At 56.7% G+C, this 15,339-nt stretch overlaps 1 protein-coding gene across 1 annotated transcript in view; it reads right to left on the bottom strand.

The window, feature by feature from the left end:
- Positions 1–2,024: 2,024 nt before the first annotated feature.
- The window catches only part of LOC122105986 (SCO-spondin-like), a 53,246-nt gene continuing 39,931 nt past the window's right edge, over positions 2,025–15,339 (bottom strand). The window contains exons 80-104 of the mRNA XM_042677298.1: positions 15,087–15,296; positions 14,723–14,890; positions 13,566–13,697; positions 12,743–12,989; positions 12,326–12,478; positions 12,184–12,230; positions 11,677–12,021; positions 11,212–11,379; positions 10,508–10,638; positions 10,227–10,351; positions 9,917–9,963; positions 9,186–9,464; positions 8,774–8,932; positions 8,503–8,619; positions 7,383–7,521; positions 7,042–7,244; positions 6,800–6,927; positions 6,565–6,707; positions 6,418–6,464; positions 5,543–5,760; positions 5,146–5,241; positions 4,943–5,012; positions 4,545–4,675; positions 2,745–2,895; positions 2,025–2,183 (exon numbers count right to left, since the gene is read on the bottom strand). Coding sequence (XP_042533232.1) covers positions 2,161–2,183; positions 2,745–2,895; positions 4,545–4,675; positions 4,943–5,012; positions 5,146–5,241; positions 5,543–5,760; positions 6,418–6,464; positions 6,565–6,707; positions 6,800–6,927; positions 7,042–7,244; positions 7,383–7,521; positions 8,503–8,619; positions 8,774–8,932; positions 9,186–9,464; positions 9,917–9,963; positions 10,227–10,351; positions 10,508–10,638; positions 11,212–11,379; positions 11,677–12,021; positions 12,184–12,230; positions 12,326–12,478; positions 12,743–12,989; positions 13,566–13,697; positions 14,723–14,890; positions 15,087–15,296 — 3,677 coding nt within the window. The 3' untranslated portion in view covers positions 2,025–2,160. The remainder of the gene's footprint in view (positions 2,184–2,744; positions 2,896–4,544; positions 4,676–4,942; positions 5,013–5,145; positions 5,242–5,542; positions 5,761–6,417; positions 6,465–6,564; positions 6,708–6,799; positions 6,928–7,041; positions 7,245–7,382; positions 7,522–8,502; positions 8,620–8,773; positions 8,933–9,185; positions 9,465–9,916; positions 9,964–10,226; positions 10,352–10,507; positions 10,639–11,211; positions 11,380–11,676; positions 12,022–12,183; positions 12,231–12,325; positions 12,479–12,742; positions 12,990–13,565; positions 13,698–14,722; positions 14,891–15,086; positions 15,297–15,339) is intronic.

The raw sequence follows: 15,339 nt of genomic DNA, 5'->3' as shown, positions 1-15,339 counted from the left end.
TGGTGGGAATGTAAACTATACAACCACTCTGGATAGCCGTCTGGAAGTTCCTCAAAAATACTAAACAAAGACCTTCCCTAAGACCCAGCCATACCACTCCTGGGCATCTACCCCAAACATCACAAGCCAAGATACTGTAAACACACTGGCACATCCATGTTTGTTGCTGCACTATTCACAAGAACCAAGTTATGGAAACAGCTCAGATGCCCGTGATAGATGAGCAGATCCAAAAAAATGTGGTAGCTATACATAATGGAATTTTACCCAGCCTCTAGAAAGAATATTATATCATTTTCAGGAAAATCGATGGACCTAGAACAAATCATTTTAAATGAGGTAAGATAAGCTCAGAGAGACAAACAGCGCATGTTTTCTGACATATGTGAAAGCTAGATCTAAAAAGACACCAAGACATGATAAATTATTTAGGACACTAGGTACACACAGTGAGACCTAAGGAGGATACTCTTAGGGGAGGAACCCAAAGGTACAATGTCTATGTGCCTCTGATCATATAAAATAATATATATTGAAATTAACTCCACGAAATGCAAATAAGAGGTTATTATTATTATTATTGCTGTTGTTGTTTTCTTCCCATTTTTTCCTATTTACTCATTTATCTGTCTTTGGGAGGGTAAGGGGGCACAGAAACAGAGGGCAAAGGGTGAACAAATGCAGCAGTGATACTCACTGGACACTGTTGAAAATGAACTATACAACTTGCAGGTGGGAATGGGAGGGGAAAACTGGGACCATGTAGCCCCAAGTCAAATCAGATATAGTCAGTGTTGAGCACTCCACAAAGATAATTATAACTATTGCCAAACATATGGAGAAACTGGAACTCTTGTGCAATGCTGGTGGGAATGCAAAATGATACAGTTGTTTTAGAAAAGTTTCTTAAAAAAATGCCAGGCACCAGTGGCTTGTGCCTGTAAGCTTAGCCATTCAGGAGGGTGAGATTTGAGGAATGTGATTCCAAGCCAGCCCCAGCAGGAGAGCTCATGAGACTCTTATCTCTAATCACCAAAAAGCCAGAAAGTGGTACAGTGCCAATCTTGAGCAGAGAAAGCTACCTAAGGGACAGTGGCCAGACTTTGAGTTCAAGCCCCAGTACTGGCACAAAGGAGCAAAAATTAACTTGTAAAGTTAACATATGACCCAGAAAAAGTTATCATATAATCTAGAAATTTTACTTATAATATATGGGAGAGAAATAAAAACCTAAGCCCATATAGGTTCATGTAAAAATGTTAGTTATAGCTTTATTCATAATAGACCCTCTCCCCCAAAGAACCTGAATGTCCATCAACTGGTAACTGGATAGAAAATGTATTAAATAGTTAAAACAGTAAAATAGTTAAACATTACTGTTTCAGCACTATAAAGAAGCAAAGTGTCGTATGTTGTCATGTGAATGAATCTCAAAACCATCAGGGTAAGTGAAAGACTCTGGACACAAAATGTCCAGAATAGGCAAATTTGTGGAACTGGAATTCAGTTTAGTGGTTTTTCATGTGCAGGAAGTGGAAGAGATTGGTTGCAAATGGGCATGAAATGATGGAAATATTCTAAAATTGAATTGTGGTGATTGTGTAAAATTCACTTTCTATAAAAGTCATTGAAGCGTAAACTTAAAATGAGTGTGTTTCTTACTATGTAAGTTACACTTTAATAAAACTGTTGTGAAAAAGAGGAGGAGGAGGAGCAGAGGGAGGAAATCTCAGCCTGAGTTACCATGATATTATCTGCCATGTGGCAGCTGGATGGACAGATAGGACGTGGGGCACTAGAGATGTCTAATACAACAGATCTCACACTTCATATTCAACCTTGTCCTTTTCCAGACCGGAAACAGGCAGTTATGGGACGTGACCTTCCCGGGCTCACTAGTCATGATGGGCATCCCAGTGAATCTAGAGTGGATTCAGAGGGGACACAGAAGGCAAAGTCCTTGCACAGACCCAAGCAAGACTAGACCCCAGAATGAAGACTACACACACACTTGCTGCCAGTGTTACTTTATTTGGGCATGCTACTGCCCGAGCATGGATCTGCTGGGAAGTGGGCAACTGGGCAGTGGAAGAAGGGATCAGTGTTAACGAGCCCTCTGGCCCCACGAGGGACAGCAGTGGATGCAACTGGCAGAGCCTGTCAGTGCTTTGAGAAGTCACCTCCTAGGGGACAAGAGACAGAGAGATGGGTTAGTAAGGAGGCCGTGAGATGCAGTGGGGAAAAGCTGAAGGCCAGTGTGAAGGTAAAGCTGCCAGGGGGAAGCACAGAGCCAATCCAGCTCTTCCACTGTGCTCCACTTGAGTGGAGCCGTGCCCTTCCCTCAGCAGCCGCACAGCACGGTTTCAGTTCTCAAACACAGTCACCGATGAGCAGCATGGCGCACCTGCCAGGTACTTCACACGCATGCATCCCCTCCCAAGGCCCCCATCTAAAAGATGAGGTCACCAGGACTCAACAAGGGAACAGATGGGCTGGCACTTGAACCAGATATGATTTACTCCAAACATCCAGGTTTATGTATGATCGGAGAAGAAATCATCCTGGTGTGGAGAAAACGGCAGGGCTCAGATGGGAGGGAACTGAGGAAGAAGGGGGTGAGGTACTCTGTGTGTGCTCCTGAGAAGTTTTACTCCTATCCTGCCAGCCACTTCCCACGCTGCAGAGCCCGCCTCTGACCAGGCCCCACCCCCCCCTCCAGGAGCTCCTCCCTCCCCCAGACCCACCTTGGCAGGCACTGCACTGGCAGCTGTGGATGACAGGTAACACCACTGGCTCTGTGCGGCCGCCAGGACAGCGCAGGTTCAGGATCCTCACTGGGCTGTCTGGGTCCAGGCGGTAGCTACAGCAGTCGCACTGGCTGTGTAGGTACGGCTCCTGGGTGAGAAGAAGTGGCTGAACTGGAGAGGGGTTCAGTTGAGTTTCCCTCCCCTCAAACAGGAGGGCCACATCACAGTCCTCAGCCAAGCCGGCCTCCGGAGGACTCCGACTCCTCCACTCCCCTCCAGCCTGAATGTATACTGACTGCAATTTAAACAAATACCATGGTTCACACCTGCAATCCTAGCTACTCAGGAGCCTGAGATGTGAGGATCACCCTTCAAAATCAGCCTGTGGCAGGAAAGCCCAGGAGGCTTTTATCTCCAACTAAACACCAGAGAGCCCGAAGTGGAGCTGTACCTCAATCGTAGAGTGCTAGCCTTGAGCAAAAAGCTACAGGGACGGTGCCTTGAGTTCAAGCCCCAGCATTGGCACAAAAGAAACAAATGAGCAAATAATCACAGGCAGCAAGTTGCCATCCTAAGTACCAAGAGAGCTCTCCTGAGCAGACGCTCCTGCCCTGAAGCTACAGAGCCCCTTTTGTGAATCCCAGGAGCTCGAGATAATTTTACCTGCAACTGTATTTACAGCTCTGCTTTGGGACAGGTATCAACTCACACAACACCAGGCACAAAACGATTCTATCTCCAAGCCGCTTGCTTTTCCTCACTAAGGGGCTTAAGAAAGCATCCACAAGGGAGTGCAGGCACCCAGAAGAGCAGCAGTGGGACCGAGGAGTCAGGGGCAGGGTCTCCAGGTGGGCAGAGGCAGGAGAATTGCCTCTGAGTAAAGGTGAGGAGAGGCGGAGCTCCGGGAGCTTCCAGAGGGTGGGCTGGGTCTCCATCCAGAGAGAACACTGGTAATATATGTCACAGCTCTTCGGGCTCAGGGATAGAGGGGTCAGGGCCAGAGGCCCCTAAGCAGATTCTAACCGTGGGTGGGCTTGCTTCTGGGTCTTAAGAGAGCTTGCGCAGAGTGTCAGCTTCTGAACCTTTGGCTCTCAGTGTGAGGGACTCTGACTCCAGAGTTTGTCTCCAACCTCCAGGTTTTTCTTTAGGGTGTCCTGAGTTGTCTTCTTCCTTTCTTTCTTTCTTTCTTTCTTTCTTTCTTTCTTTCTTTCTTTCTTTCTTTCTTTCTTTCTTTCTTTCTTTCTTTCTTTCTTTCCCTCCCTCCCTCCCTCCTTCCCTCCCTCCCTCCCTCCCTCCCTTCTTCCCTCCCTCCCTCCCTTCCTTCTGGTGCCAGTACTGGGGCTTGAACTCACAGACTGGGCTCTGTCCCTTAGCCTTTCCACTTAAGGCTGGCACTTACCATTTGAGCTACAACTCCATTTTTGGACTTTTTGGTGGTTAACTGGAGATAGGCCTCACAGACTTTCCTGCCTGGGCTGGCTTTGAACCATGATCCTCAGATCTCAGCCTCCTGAGTAGCTAGGATGACAGGCGTGAGCCACCATTGCTCAGCCTAGCTTGTCTTCAGAGGCACAGTGGGCGGAGGGGATTGTGTGAGGTCACTGTAGGTATCAAACCCCTCCCCCCCACACACCTTGGTGGAAGGCTCTGGCCCTCTGTAGCCCCTCGCGACTGTAAGCTCTGTGAGAGTGGGCCCTATCTCTCGTGTTCTCTGGGCTTTCCCAGGTCTGAAGCTGGCAGTATGTCCTCGGCGCTCGGGGTGACCCCTCCCAGGCCCCTGTAGCAGCCCCCGCTCACCTCAGGCATGACGTTGGTGCTGGATGGGCAGTGCCCACTGCAGTAGCTCACTTCTACCTGGTCCAGGTGGCAGGGTCCCTTGGTGAGGTTGCGAAGCTCTGTGAGGTGCCGGCAAGAGGCCAGCTGCTCCTCTGCGAGTAAGGAGAGCCACATGGGCAGGAGGAAGGGGCAAGGCCGAGGGGGGGGGGGCTGTGACTGAGGGGGTCCTGGGTGGCAGCAGCGGCTGGGGCTGCTGGAGTCCATGGAGGACGGGAGGCCAGCCACGACAGGATAGCCCTGAGACGTTCCCCTGCCAAGCCCTGGAGGAAGGCAGGCCCAGGCCCGTCTAGAAAGGCTGGGTGTAAGGACAGTTGGAAGGATCCAGAACCAGGGAGAGACAAAGTAGGAGCAGCCAATGCCCTCCATACCCAGGGTCTTCCGGTGACAGGCGGGACAACAGCGCCCAGGCTCCTGGACCAGCGCTTCCTCCTACAGAGGAAGCCCTCCATGAGGGTGTGCCGGCATCCCCGCACTGACTTTTCTCACTCTAGGACCAGCTCTGGAGGAGGACCTCAGGGAGGAGCCCGGGACCAGCCAGGAGGCCACAAGGCTACCATGGTACCTGAGCACAGGCCAGGCGGGGACAGTGCTGGCTGCAGATACTCTTCCCACCAAGGCAACGGCAGCGCTCACAGGCTTCCTCCCATTCAGATCCAGGCTGGGGAGAAGGGGGAGGGGGGAGCTTCCTCTTGGTCTCTCCCAATTTCCCATAATGCCCTGATGCTTGGGGGGGGGAGGGGGGGGCGAGTCCCACCAGGAAAATGAACTAGGACTGGAGTGTGGCAGTGAGAATCTCAGGAAGCAATGCAATGGGCTAGAGCAAGATCCAAACACTGTCCCACGAGAGAGAATGCCAACCCGCCCCCTGCCCCAACTGCTGTGGAGTGGAATAAGGGACGTCAAGATGGGAGGCCTGAGGTCTGGAAGGGGAGGCTGGCAACAGGGGTGGAGTGTCTCACCAGATGGGCGTGCCCGTGGTGCCAGCACTCGCAGTGGTCTGCAGGGACGCAGGGGCCTGCCCGGCTGCGGAAGTACCCTTTCCGACACACACAGGCCGAGACCAGTAAGCCACTGCAGTTGCTCTGCGCCTCGGTGGCGTTTATCTCGGCGCAAGTCCGCTCACAGGGCCCCAGACCGCCGGGGGCCACCTGCTGCCACATTTCCCCAGGGGGGCACTCTGCAGAGAAGACCATCCACCCGCTCTGCTCTCCGATCAGCCTGAGAGCCAGCCTAGATCCCTCCCTCCTCTCCTCCTCCCCCTGCCTTCTGGGCTCTGGCAGCCCTCAGCCATACCTCTTACTCTGATCCACCCCCAAATACTAGGATCCAGTCAAGGTGTCACCGCCTGATCAACCCACCAACCCTGACCTCTGAATTCCCGGGGCCCACGTGGATTCCTGGGGCCTATGAGCACCTCCTGCTTGGCAGACACTCTGAGTCACCCATCCTCAGCCAGGGGCTAGCCAGGGCATGCCTGAACTCACAGGACCCAGCATGGCAGTGGTGGGCACACAGTGTGGCAACACCACATTGGGTGAATACACCAGGCCTGGGGTCTGGCAGGCTCAGCTCCTTGTTTCTGCTTACTGCTCTGCGGGAAAGAACCTTCCACTTGTTGGCCCTCCGCAGCCCTGGCTTCGTGAGCAAAACCCTAGTTGGTGAATGCCCCCATGAGCAGGTGGACACACTGACTGTCCAGGCAGCACTGGGCCTCAGCAGTCAGGGAGGGAGAAAAGTTTCCAAATGGAGGTAGCTTAGTGTGGGTCACAGACGAGACCCCACTCCCCTGCTCCAGGCCTGACCTTGACTTTGACCTTGATGTGCACAGCCTTACCCTGACAGTCAGTGGGGGAGCAGCTGAAGGCTCCAGCTTGGCAGATGCTGAGAAGACAGAAAGCACAGCTCAGTGAACCCCTGGCCCTCTTCCCCATGCCTCTGTCCGCGGCCTGCCCCCCTCCCCCGCTCTAGCCCTGGGCCTCACCAGCGCGTGCAGTCCCGGGTGAGCACAGTCCCTGCGGGCAGCTCCTGGGCTTGCTCTTGGGGAGGGACAGTGAGGCCCCAGGGCAGAGAAAGCTGGGTGCAGGGGCAGGCTTCGGGGGGCACACAGGTGCCATTGAGCAGCAGCTGAGTTTGGGAGGCTGTTAGACTCAGATCACCGTCCCCTGCTTCCTCCCCGCCTCCCCCGCAAGGAACCAGGACCCAACCCCAGCTCTCACCTGTCCCCTGGGGCAGCCACAGCCAAGCTGGCAGGGTCCCCGCTCACAGGCAGTGCCCGGCTGCAGGTGTGAGCAGAGGCTCGGGCACACGGTGGCACAGGCACTGAGCACCTGGCCAGGGGGACACTCTGTGGGAGCACACGGGAAAAGTCTGCCGCTGAACCTCTTCTCCCGCCTCCCAACCTCAGAGCCTGGACCCAGGAGCAATGGGGGACGGGCACAATGCAGGCCCGGGAGCTCACCAGGACAGGGCTGCAGGTTACACTCCTGCTGCTGTTCTGTGACCTGGGCTTGGCATGGTGCCCCCGAAGGATGTTCCTCACAGCTCCGGTGGCGTTCCATGGTGCCCCCACCACAGGAGGCCGAGCACGGGCTCCAGGCTGACCAAGGGCCTAGGTCTGGACATTCTTGGTGTGTGCACAGCAAGGACCCATTGACGCAGGTGCTGTGCACAGTGCAGCAAGGGCTCAGGCTCCGCATTGGAGGACAGAGCTGCAGCTCACAGGGGTGCCCGCGGCCCCACCCTGCCCCGGGCCTCCCACCCCAGAAGTCCCCAGCCCCGCTGGCCATCACAGCAGCATACCAGTTCCGGCAGTCTAGCTGGACCACCTGGGCAGGAGCCAGCTCCGATGATGCATTGGTGCTGGGGAGACCACAGCGGCAAGAGGAGATGGGCACACAATGTCCATCCTGCACCAGCTGCCCAGGGGGACATCGGCAGCCTGGGGGCAGGAGAGGGAAGGAGAAGCAGGATGCAGAGTTTGAGCCAGGTGCTGGTGGCTCACACCTGTACTCCTAATCTCCGGAGGCTGAGATCTGAGGATCGTGGTTTGACACCACATCTTATGAACAGGAAAGTCTGTAAGACTCTTATCTCCAATGAGCCACCAAAAAGCCAGAAGTGGAGCTGTGGTTCAAGTGGTAGAGTGCCAGCTATGGTTGATAAAGCTAAAGAGACAATGCCCAGGCCCTGAATTCAAGCCCCAGTACTAGCATACACACGCAAAGAAAAAGAAGAAGGGAAAAGAGCCAGTGCTTGTAAAGAACATGAAAGTAGAAGTGAAGAGAAAGGACATTAGGGAAGAGAAAGAACATGGGGGTGGTGAGAGAAGGCAAAAGGGAAGGTGGGTATGATCAAAGTTCATTACATAATATACATATGCATGAAAATATCACACAAAGCCATTATTTATACACCCATTAAAGGATTTATACACCAATAAAAAGGATTCAGTGCTGGGCAAGGCTTATTGTGGGGTCCCTCTGGACTGGGTCCAATACCTGGTCTCCCTTGGTGGCCCTGTGTGAGAGTAGCCTCTCTACTCCCCATGTGGGAGGGGCCTCTCTACCCCCCATGTGGGAGGGGCCTCTCTACCCCGCCCCCATGTGGGAGGGGCCTCTCTACCCTGCCCCCATGTGGGAGGGGCCTCTCTACCCCCCCATGTGGGAGGGGCCTCTCTACTCCCCATGTGGGAGGGGCCTCTCTACCCCGCCCCCATGTGGGAGGGGCCTCTCTAGCCAGCCCTGTGTACCCTCTGCACACTGCATGGACACTACATTTCACTCTGTGTACCACTCAGAGCCAGTCGCTGAAAGTGACCCAAGGCCTCATTTTCCTGCTTTTATAATGATCTGGGGTTCTGAGCCTTCCCCGGCTCTGCCTCTGCCCACCCCCACTGCCCACACACTTTCTGGCCAGCTACCTGGGCTGCACGGTCCTTGCAGACACTGCACCCGGTCCCAGAGGTCGATGCAGCTGCGAGGGCACTTGTTGGCACAGTCAAGGGTGGACACCGAACCCCGAGTCTCACAGGTCTCCCCTGGGGTTCAGAAATCTGTGTGTGGGACACTCCTGGTCCCCAGGAAGTACCCGCCCCTTCCAACACACATCTCCAGGGCAGTGGCACCAACTCCTTCAGATGCATTTCCAGTGTTCCAGTCCTGGTGCCCCCTGGATGACGGGACGGTGGTTACCTGGGCAGGACCCCATATTGCAGCTCTCGGTCTGACCCCATGGCCCTCGGCAGCCTCCCCCAGGGGGCGCCCCTGCCTCTCTCCAGCGCAGCCGGAACCCTCCATTGCAGGGCACCTGGCAGGAGCTCCAGGGCCCCCAGGGATTCCACTGGCATAAGTCTGAGGAAAACAAAATGGAAGTCAGGGCCAAGGCCCCACCGACCCTCTGGCATCCTGTGTCCACCCCACGCCTGCACGGATGCCCCCGCCCCCAGCTCCCCTTCTTTTCCGCTGCTGCTTGGCCTCTACCTCAGCCTCGCAGAAGGGTTTTTCAGGTTGGCCGACTGCTGCCCATGGGTGAGGCTGTCAGCCCTCCTGACCCCCAGGAGTTCCAGGTCCCCTCTTGCTGGTTGGCTTCACCCCTCCTCGTTACCGTGGCAGGCATCCGGGTCAGAGCAGACACGGTGCTGGCTGAGGGGTGCCGTGCATAGGTGCGGGTCCCCGGTCCAGGGCAACCCTGTTTCAGGGTCCAGGCAGAGGCGGTGTCGGTGCTGCTCCGAAGCCAGCAGAGGGGTGGAGGCTGGAGAGGCGTCTGTTGTGTTCGGAGGCCAGTGAGCCCCCAGAGTGATCCTGGAGACTGAGGCCAGGGCACTTCGGGGTAGGCAAGGCCCACAGGGCGACCACTCGGACCAGCCACTCAGAGGCAGAAGACCTAGAAGGGCAGGGCGTCAGTTCCCTCAACCCGGAAACCCCAGAAGGCAGGTAGTCAAGAGGGCTCAGGGCTATGACCAAGATGAATCAGAAATATGGCTGGGCACCAATGGCTTACACTTGTAATCCTAGCGACTCAGATGGCTGAGTTCTGAGGATCACGGTTCAAAGCCAGCTGAATACCAGAAGTGGAGCTGTAGAGTGTAGTGGTAGAGTGCTAGCCTTGAGCAAAAAGAACTCAGGGACAGTGCCTGGACCCTGAGTTTAAGCCTCAGAACTGACCAATAAATAAATAAATAAAAACAGAATAGGAAATAGGAAGGGAGGGGGTCTGAGAGGGGCTGGGTAGGGTCCCTGTTTGTATGATGGTCCTGGTTTTAGCCTGGAAAGTTCCATGTCCTGAAGCCCTGAGCCCTGAATGAATATGGACTGTGGTGTCCAGAGACCAGTTACCTTCACAGCCCCGGCTGATACACTGCAGCTCGCCACGCCGGCATTCGCTGTGGGAGGGGACAGCAGGGTTGGCGCTGGGAGGCAGGACCCAGCCCAAAGCTGGAGGGTAGGGGTGTATTTAGGGGAGCCTGAGCTCAAGGTATATTGAAGCAGGATGAGGGAAGACCAACATCCGGCATCTTGGGCCATTTGCTCCTAGGCTGGGCTGGGCCCAAGGGATTTAGCTGGGCTCTGCGGTCAGGCTGGTCCTCAGGTCCCCGGCCTCTTCCCGTGGCCTTACCCTTTGTCTCCCTTTTCTCCCATCACTCACCATTCCTTACAGCCCAGCTGGAGTCGTTCTCCGGGGGCCAGAGTCACTGCGGTCCCCTCTTCTGAGGTGTGCCAACAGTTACACTGTTCTGGGAGAATACAGCCCCCAGCCTGCTCCAGCAGCCCCTGCGCAGAAGGACAGACACATCAGGACAGCGTGGGGGATATGAGGTAAGCCGGACTGCACATGTTGCTGAATGGATAGACAGGGCAGTGAAGATGGGGTCACCATGGCAAGGGACAGTATGGGTGGACAGAGAGCGCCCTTGTCCTAGCCCTCACCTTGGGGCAGTAGCAACCAGGCTGGCAGGGTGGCAGGTCCTGGCAGAGTTGGCCACGCAGGTGTGTGGTACAGAGCCCGGCACAGGGGGAGCCGCAGGCCTGGAACTCAAAAGGAGGGGTGCAGCCATCTTCTGGGAAGGGGAGGAGAAGCTGGCTGGTAAGGGGACAGCCAGGGAGGGACACCTTCCTGTACTTCAGCAAATGCTTCCTGGGCCTCCCCTGGGGAGAGAACACTACTGCCCCCTGCTGGCTGCCACAGGACAGACATGTCCCTGCCCCTCCCCATGTGGCACCTGTTCAACTTCTGTGTGTGTGTGTGTGTGTGTGTGTGTGTGTGGTGGGAGGGGGGGGGGAAGGGGGGAGGAGGGGGGAAGGGCAGCATGGAGGGAGGGAACTTCAAGAGTTAGGGGATTGGTGGGTGCTCCTAGAATTGGCAGATGGTCTGTGTGTGTTTAAGGGCAAGACAGTGGCCAGTTTCAATAGAAGCTAGCCAACTCATGCTGTCCTGTGAGCACACAGGACACACAGTGGGGACCAGCAACTGCAAAGCAAGAAGATGGTGCTGAACAGCTATGAGAATTAGGGAGCCCAGGGGGCCACTGGATGCGGAGGGCCAGGCTCAGTGAGGCCTGGGGTACTGGATCTGTGTAAGGGAACTGCTACTGGCCCTGTTCAGCTCCCTGGCTTCTGCTACTGGGCCTCACCTGAGCAGTTGCTGATGGGGCAGGGCCGGAAATGGCCATCGAGACGTGTGCAAGGGGCGCCCTCGCCAGCCAGGCTGGGCACCGGTCTCTGGTGCCGGTAGCGCTGCTGCACCAACACCTGGCATGAGCAGCGGGTCCAGCTGCTCCAGCTGCTCCACACACAGTCCTCTGGGGCAGGGTGGGATGTCAGTTGGGCCGGGGCCCTCTGGGCTCCCCCAGGACCTCCCTTCCTACTACCCAAGCTGGGACTAAGGCTTCAGAAAGGCCTGTTTTGGCTGAACTCCTCTCATCTGGCAAGGAGGCCACGTGCTAAAGGCTTTTGAAGGGAAGAGATGGCAGAGAGAGGAAAGGAATCAGGCAAGATGTTGGGGGACTAGGGATAGGGTGGGGCCAGGCAACATACGATTCCCTGAATTGCCAACATAGGAAACTGCGGGAGGGGCCCCATTTCTGGGTCACGCTCACCCCGGCAGGGCCCTGGGTAGCAGGCCTGGGTGTCCAGGTGCAGGAAGGTGCCGTTGCACCCAGGGTCAGACTCTGTCAGCAGGCAAGGGCAGGACCCAGAGCGGGAGGCCAGGCCTGGGCCACAGGTGCGGGAACAGGGTCCCCATGGGCCCCAGGAGCAGGCCTCCAGCAGCCGCAGACACGGCTGCTGCCCACAGCGCTGGGTCTGGGTGTCCGGACCCTGGCACGGAGAGTCCCTGTGGTGAGGGGCTGTTACCACGCAGGCGCGGGTGCGGACTTGGTTTCCACCTCCGCAGGAGACAGGACAGTCAGACCAAGGGGACCACAGTGTCCAGCCCCCAGGCACTGTGGGAGGGCAAAGTAAAGTCAGCGGAGAAACGCCAAAATCAGAGGGTTGGGTTTGGGGTAGCAGGTTGGGGGGGGGGGTAACAGGACACACAGAGGATGGCCTGCCAGGCCTGAGGCCAGCGGGATGGACAGGGCTAAGGGTGGGGATGAACCACAGACCTGCACACTGGGTGTCTTCACAGATCACGCCCTCAGGGGTGCAGGAGCTGGGGAGGAATACAGACTCAAGAACTGTTCTCCAGCAAGTCACACTCCCCTCCCTTCCCCTCCCCTCCCCTCCCCTCTCCTCCCCTGCACTCACCACCGCTGACACTCTCCTTGCAGCCAGCTGTCTCCCAGGACGCGGGGTTGGGCATCATGCAGACACAGGGGTGGGCACGGGGGCTGGGGACAGGGCTGGCTCTGTGACTGTTCGTCCTGACACTCCAGGGCCCATGATCCTGACGTGGAGGACCTGGGCAGGGCCATGGGCATGGGAGGAGAGAAACAGCTTAGGCCCTTCATCAGCCTCTGGCTCCTGGGTGACCCCTCCCCCCCCCCACGCATGCACTCAGGGTGAGCCTTGGATGGGGGAGGCTGGAAATGGGGGTTAGGGGATGGAGTGGAGTGAAGTCATTCACTGGTGAGAGTGAGGCCCAGGGATGCTCTCAGGGAGGGAACCACACCTGGCAGAGGAAGAGAGGAGCAGAGAGGAGGCACCTAGCCTGGCAGCCCGTACCTGAATCGGCTCTGCCGCCCTGCAGGTCCGCATGAGTGGCTACAAGGACTCCAGGTGGACCAGCGACTCCAGGCGCAGTGGGCGGGCGGTGGGCAGAGCTGAGTGGTGCAGGAGAGCTGTCCGGCCCGGCAGGAGCAGTTGTTGCAGCCATCCTGGTGCTGGCTCCCTGGGGCCCAGCTGTGCCCCTGGGCATCTGTGCACTCACAGTGCCTAATAGGCACACAGCCCCCATCCTGTTCCAGGAACCCTGTGGAGAGGTGCTCCTCAGAGGCTAGCGCTGGCCCCTGAGCTACCCTGATATGTATAAAGGGCCTGTAACAGCCCGTCACCGGTGGCTCACGCCTGTAACCCTAGCTACTTAGGAGGCTGAGATGTGAGGATCGCAGTTCAAAGCCAGCCCAGGCAGCAAAGTCCATGAGACTCTTTTATTTTTGGGTCCGGTTGTGGGGCCTGAACTCTGGGCCTGGGCATGTCAGCTCTTCAGCTCGAGGCTAGCGCTCTACCACTTGAGCCACAGCGCCACTTCCGGCTTTTTTCTTTTTGCTTATGTGGTGCTGAAGAATCGAACCCAGGGCCTCATGCATGCAAGGCAAGCGCTCTACCACTGAGCCACCTTCCCAGCCCCGTCCATGAGACTCTTATCTCCAATGAGCCACCAAACACCCCAGAAGTGGCACTGTGACTCAAAGTGGGAGCACACGAGAGCAAAAAAGCTGACTGACAGTGCCTAGGCCCTGAGTTTAAGACCCATAACCAAAAACTCAAAAAATGTGTGTGTGTGTGTGTGTGTGTGTGTGTGTGTATCTGTGTGTGTGACAAGAACCTTCAGAGCAGCGGCATCCTGGCTGGCAGGGCTGGCCGTCATGACACACAACTCCATCCTGCAGGTCTGAGCAGCGGCGCGGGCAGCGGTTGGCACAGGTGACCAGCTCCATACCTGCTGGGCAGCCCTCCTCTGGGAGGAGAGGAGGAGGAGGCCTAGGGTCAAGAGGGTGTCGACTCTCTTGACCTTCCCCCCCCTCTTTTGGGCTCCAAGACTCATCTTTCCCTTTGTGTGCCCACAGAAACACTGAATTTTGGGAGACCTTGGAAATGGAACTTTTTTTTTGTCTGTCCTGGGGCTTGAAATCAGGGCCTGCGAGCTGTCCCTGAGCTTATTTTCTCAAGACGAGTGCTCTACCACTTTGAGCTCCATTTCTGGTTTTTAGGGGGTTAATTGGAGAGACAGGTCTCATGGACTTTGCTGCCCAGGATGGCTTCAAACCGTGATCCTCAGATCTCAGCCTCCTGAGTAGCTAGGATTACAGGTGTGAGCCACCGGCACTCAGCTTGGGAATGGGATAGTCCAAGTGTACAGCAAGCTCCTCTGACCCACTAGAGAGTTCTCAGCACCTAGTTGGTACGCAGGAAAATGTTAGCTGAGCTGGACTGCATTGATGAAGTATCAGAAGGCAACGCTCTCACCTAGCTCTCCAACACTGTGCCAAGGAGCCAGAAGTGGTCGTATGGCGAGGATTTCCTAATAGACTGGGTCAAGGCCCCTGGGGGTGGGGGCTACCCAAGGAGCAATGAAAGGGAGAGCTAGAGTAGGGTGGAGCGTGAGGTTCGGTTGACATCTGCAAAGACCAGGCAGGCTTCTGACAGGGTCACCTCCAAATTCTCTGAACCCCTTGACTGGTCTGAGTAGTTCTCCAGTAGTTAGAGGGCAGAGAAAGCTTAGAACGAGTTCTACCCCAGAGTGGGGAGGGCAGACAGTGAGCCCTGGGCTTTTAGGTCCTAGACACACAGGAAGTCCCCACTCAGCTGCCAATCAAGCCATGTCCCTCCCACTTCCCAGGGCGGGTCTGTTTCCTTAACTGACCAATGAGGTGGCAGCCTGTCCCACCTTGTGAGGATAAAGTTAGAGGTGGAAATGGAGAGAGCTCTGCAGAAAGGAGCCTCGTAGAGAGACGGAAGGGGCTGCCATGGCTATGTACGTACCACAGGCCATAGGGTTACAGAGCCGGACCTGGTGTCTCCGCCCAACACAGGGAGCACCCCCATTCTTGGGCGGAGGACTGGAACAGCTTCGACTCCTCAAAGACTGGCCTCCTCCACAGCTGCGGTCGCACGAGGACCAGGGACTCCAGCGTGACCAGCCTCCAGGCACTGTCAGGAAGAGGACAGCCCCACCAGCTGGGTCAGCTCCGACACAGGAGCCCTCCAGGTCCCCCGAGGCTTGGCCCAAGTCCGGTGTGACGGAGGGGTGTGGTGTGTCGGCGGAACAGGTGTCTGGTGAGGAGCAAACATGCCAGGGCCTCCTTGGGAGCACCACTGGGGAGGAGCGTGGCGAAGGCCTTCGTACCCGGGCAAGCACGCAGGTTGCAGAACCGGTGCTCCCGGTAGGCGGTGAGGATGTCCGGGCACCAGTGGCCACCGGGCCCAGGAGGATGGTACGCTCGCAGGCGGCGCTGCTGGCCCACTCCGCAGCTGCGCGAGCATGCCTCCCACGGGGCCCACGAGGTCCAGGAACAGTTCCCTGGCACACAGCCAGGGCCAGGACAGCCAGGCAGCTCTGCCGGGACAAAGCCAAGCTGGAGCCGGTGGACTTCCTCCAC

Source organism: Dipodomys spectabilis, unplaced genomic scaffold (genome assembly GCF_019054845.1).
Source record: "Dipodomys spectabilis isolate Male_0828 unplaced genomic scaffold, ASM1905484v1 ptg000034l, whole genome shotgun sequence".
Classification (NCBI taxonomy): Eukaryota; Metazoa; Chordata; class Mammalia; order Rodentia; family Heteromyidae; genus Dipodomys; species Dipodomys spectabilis.
This window is presented reverse-complemented; position numbering and strand designations above follow the sequence as displayed.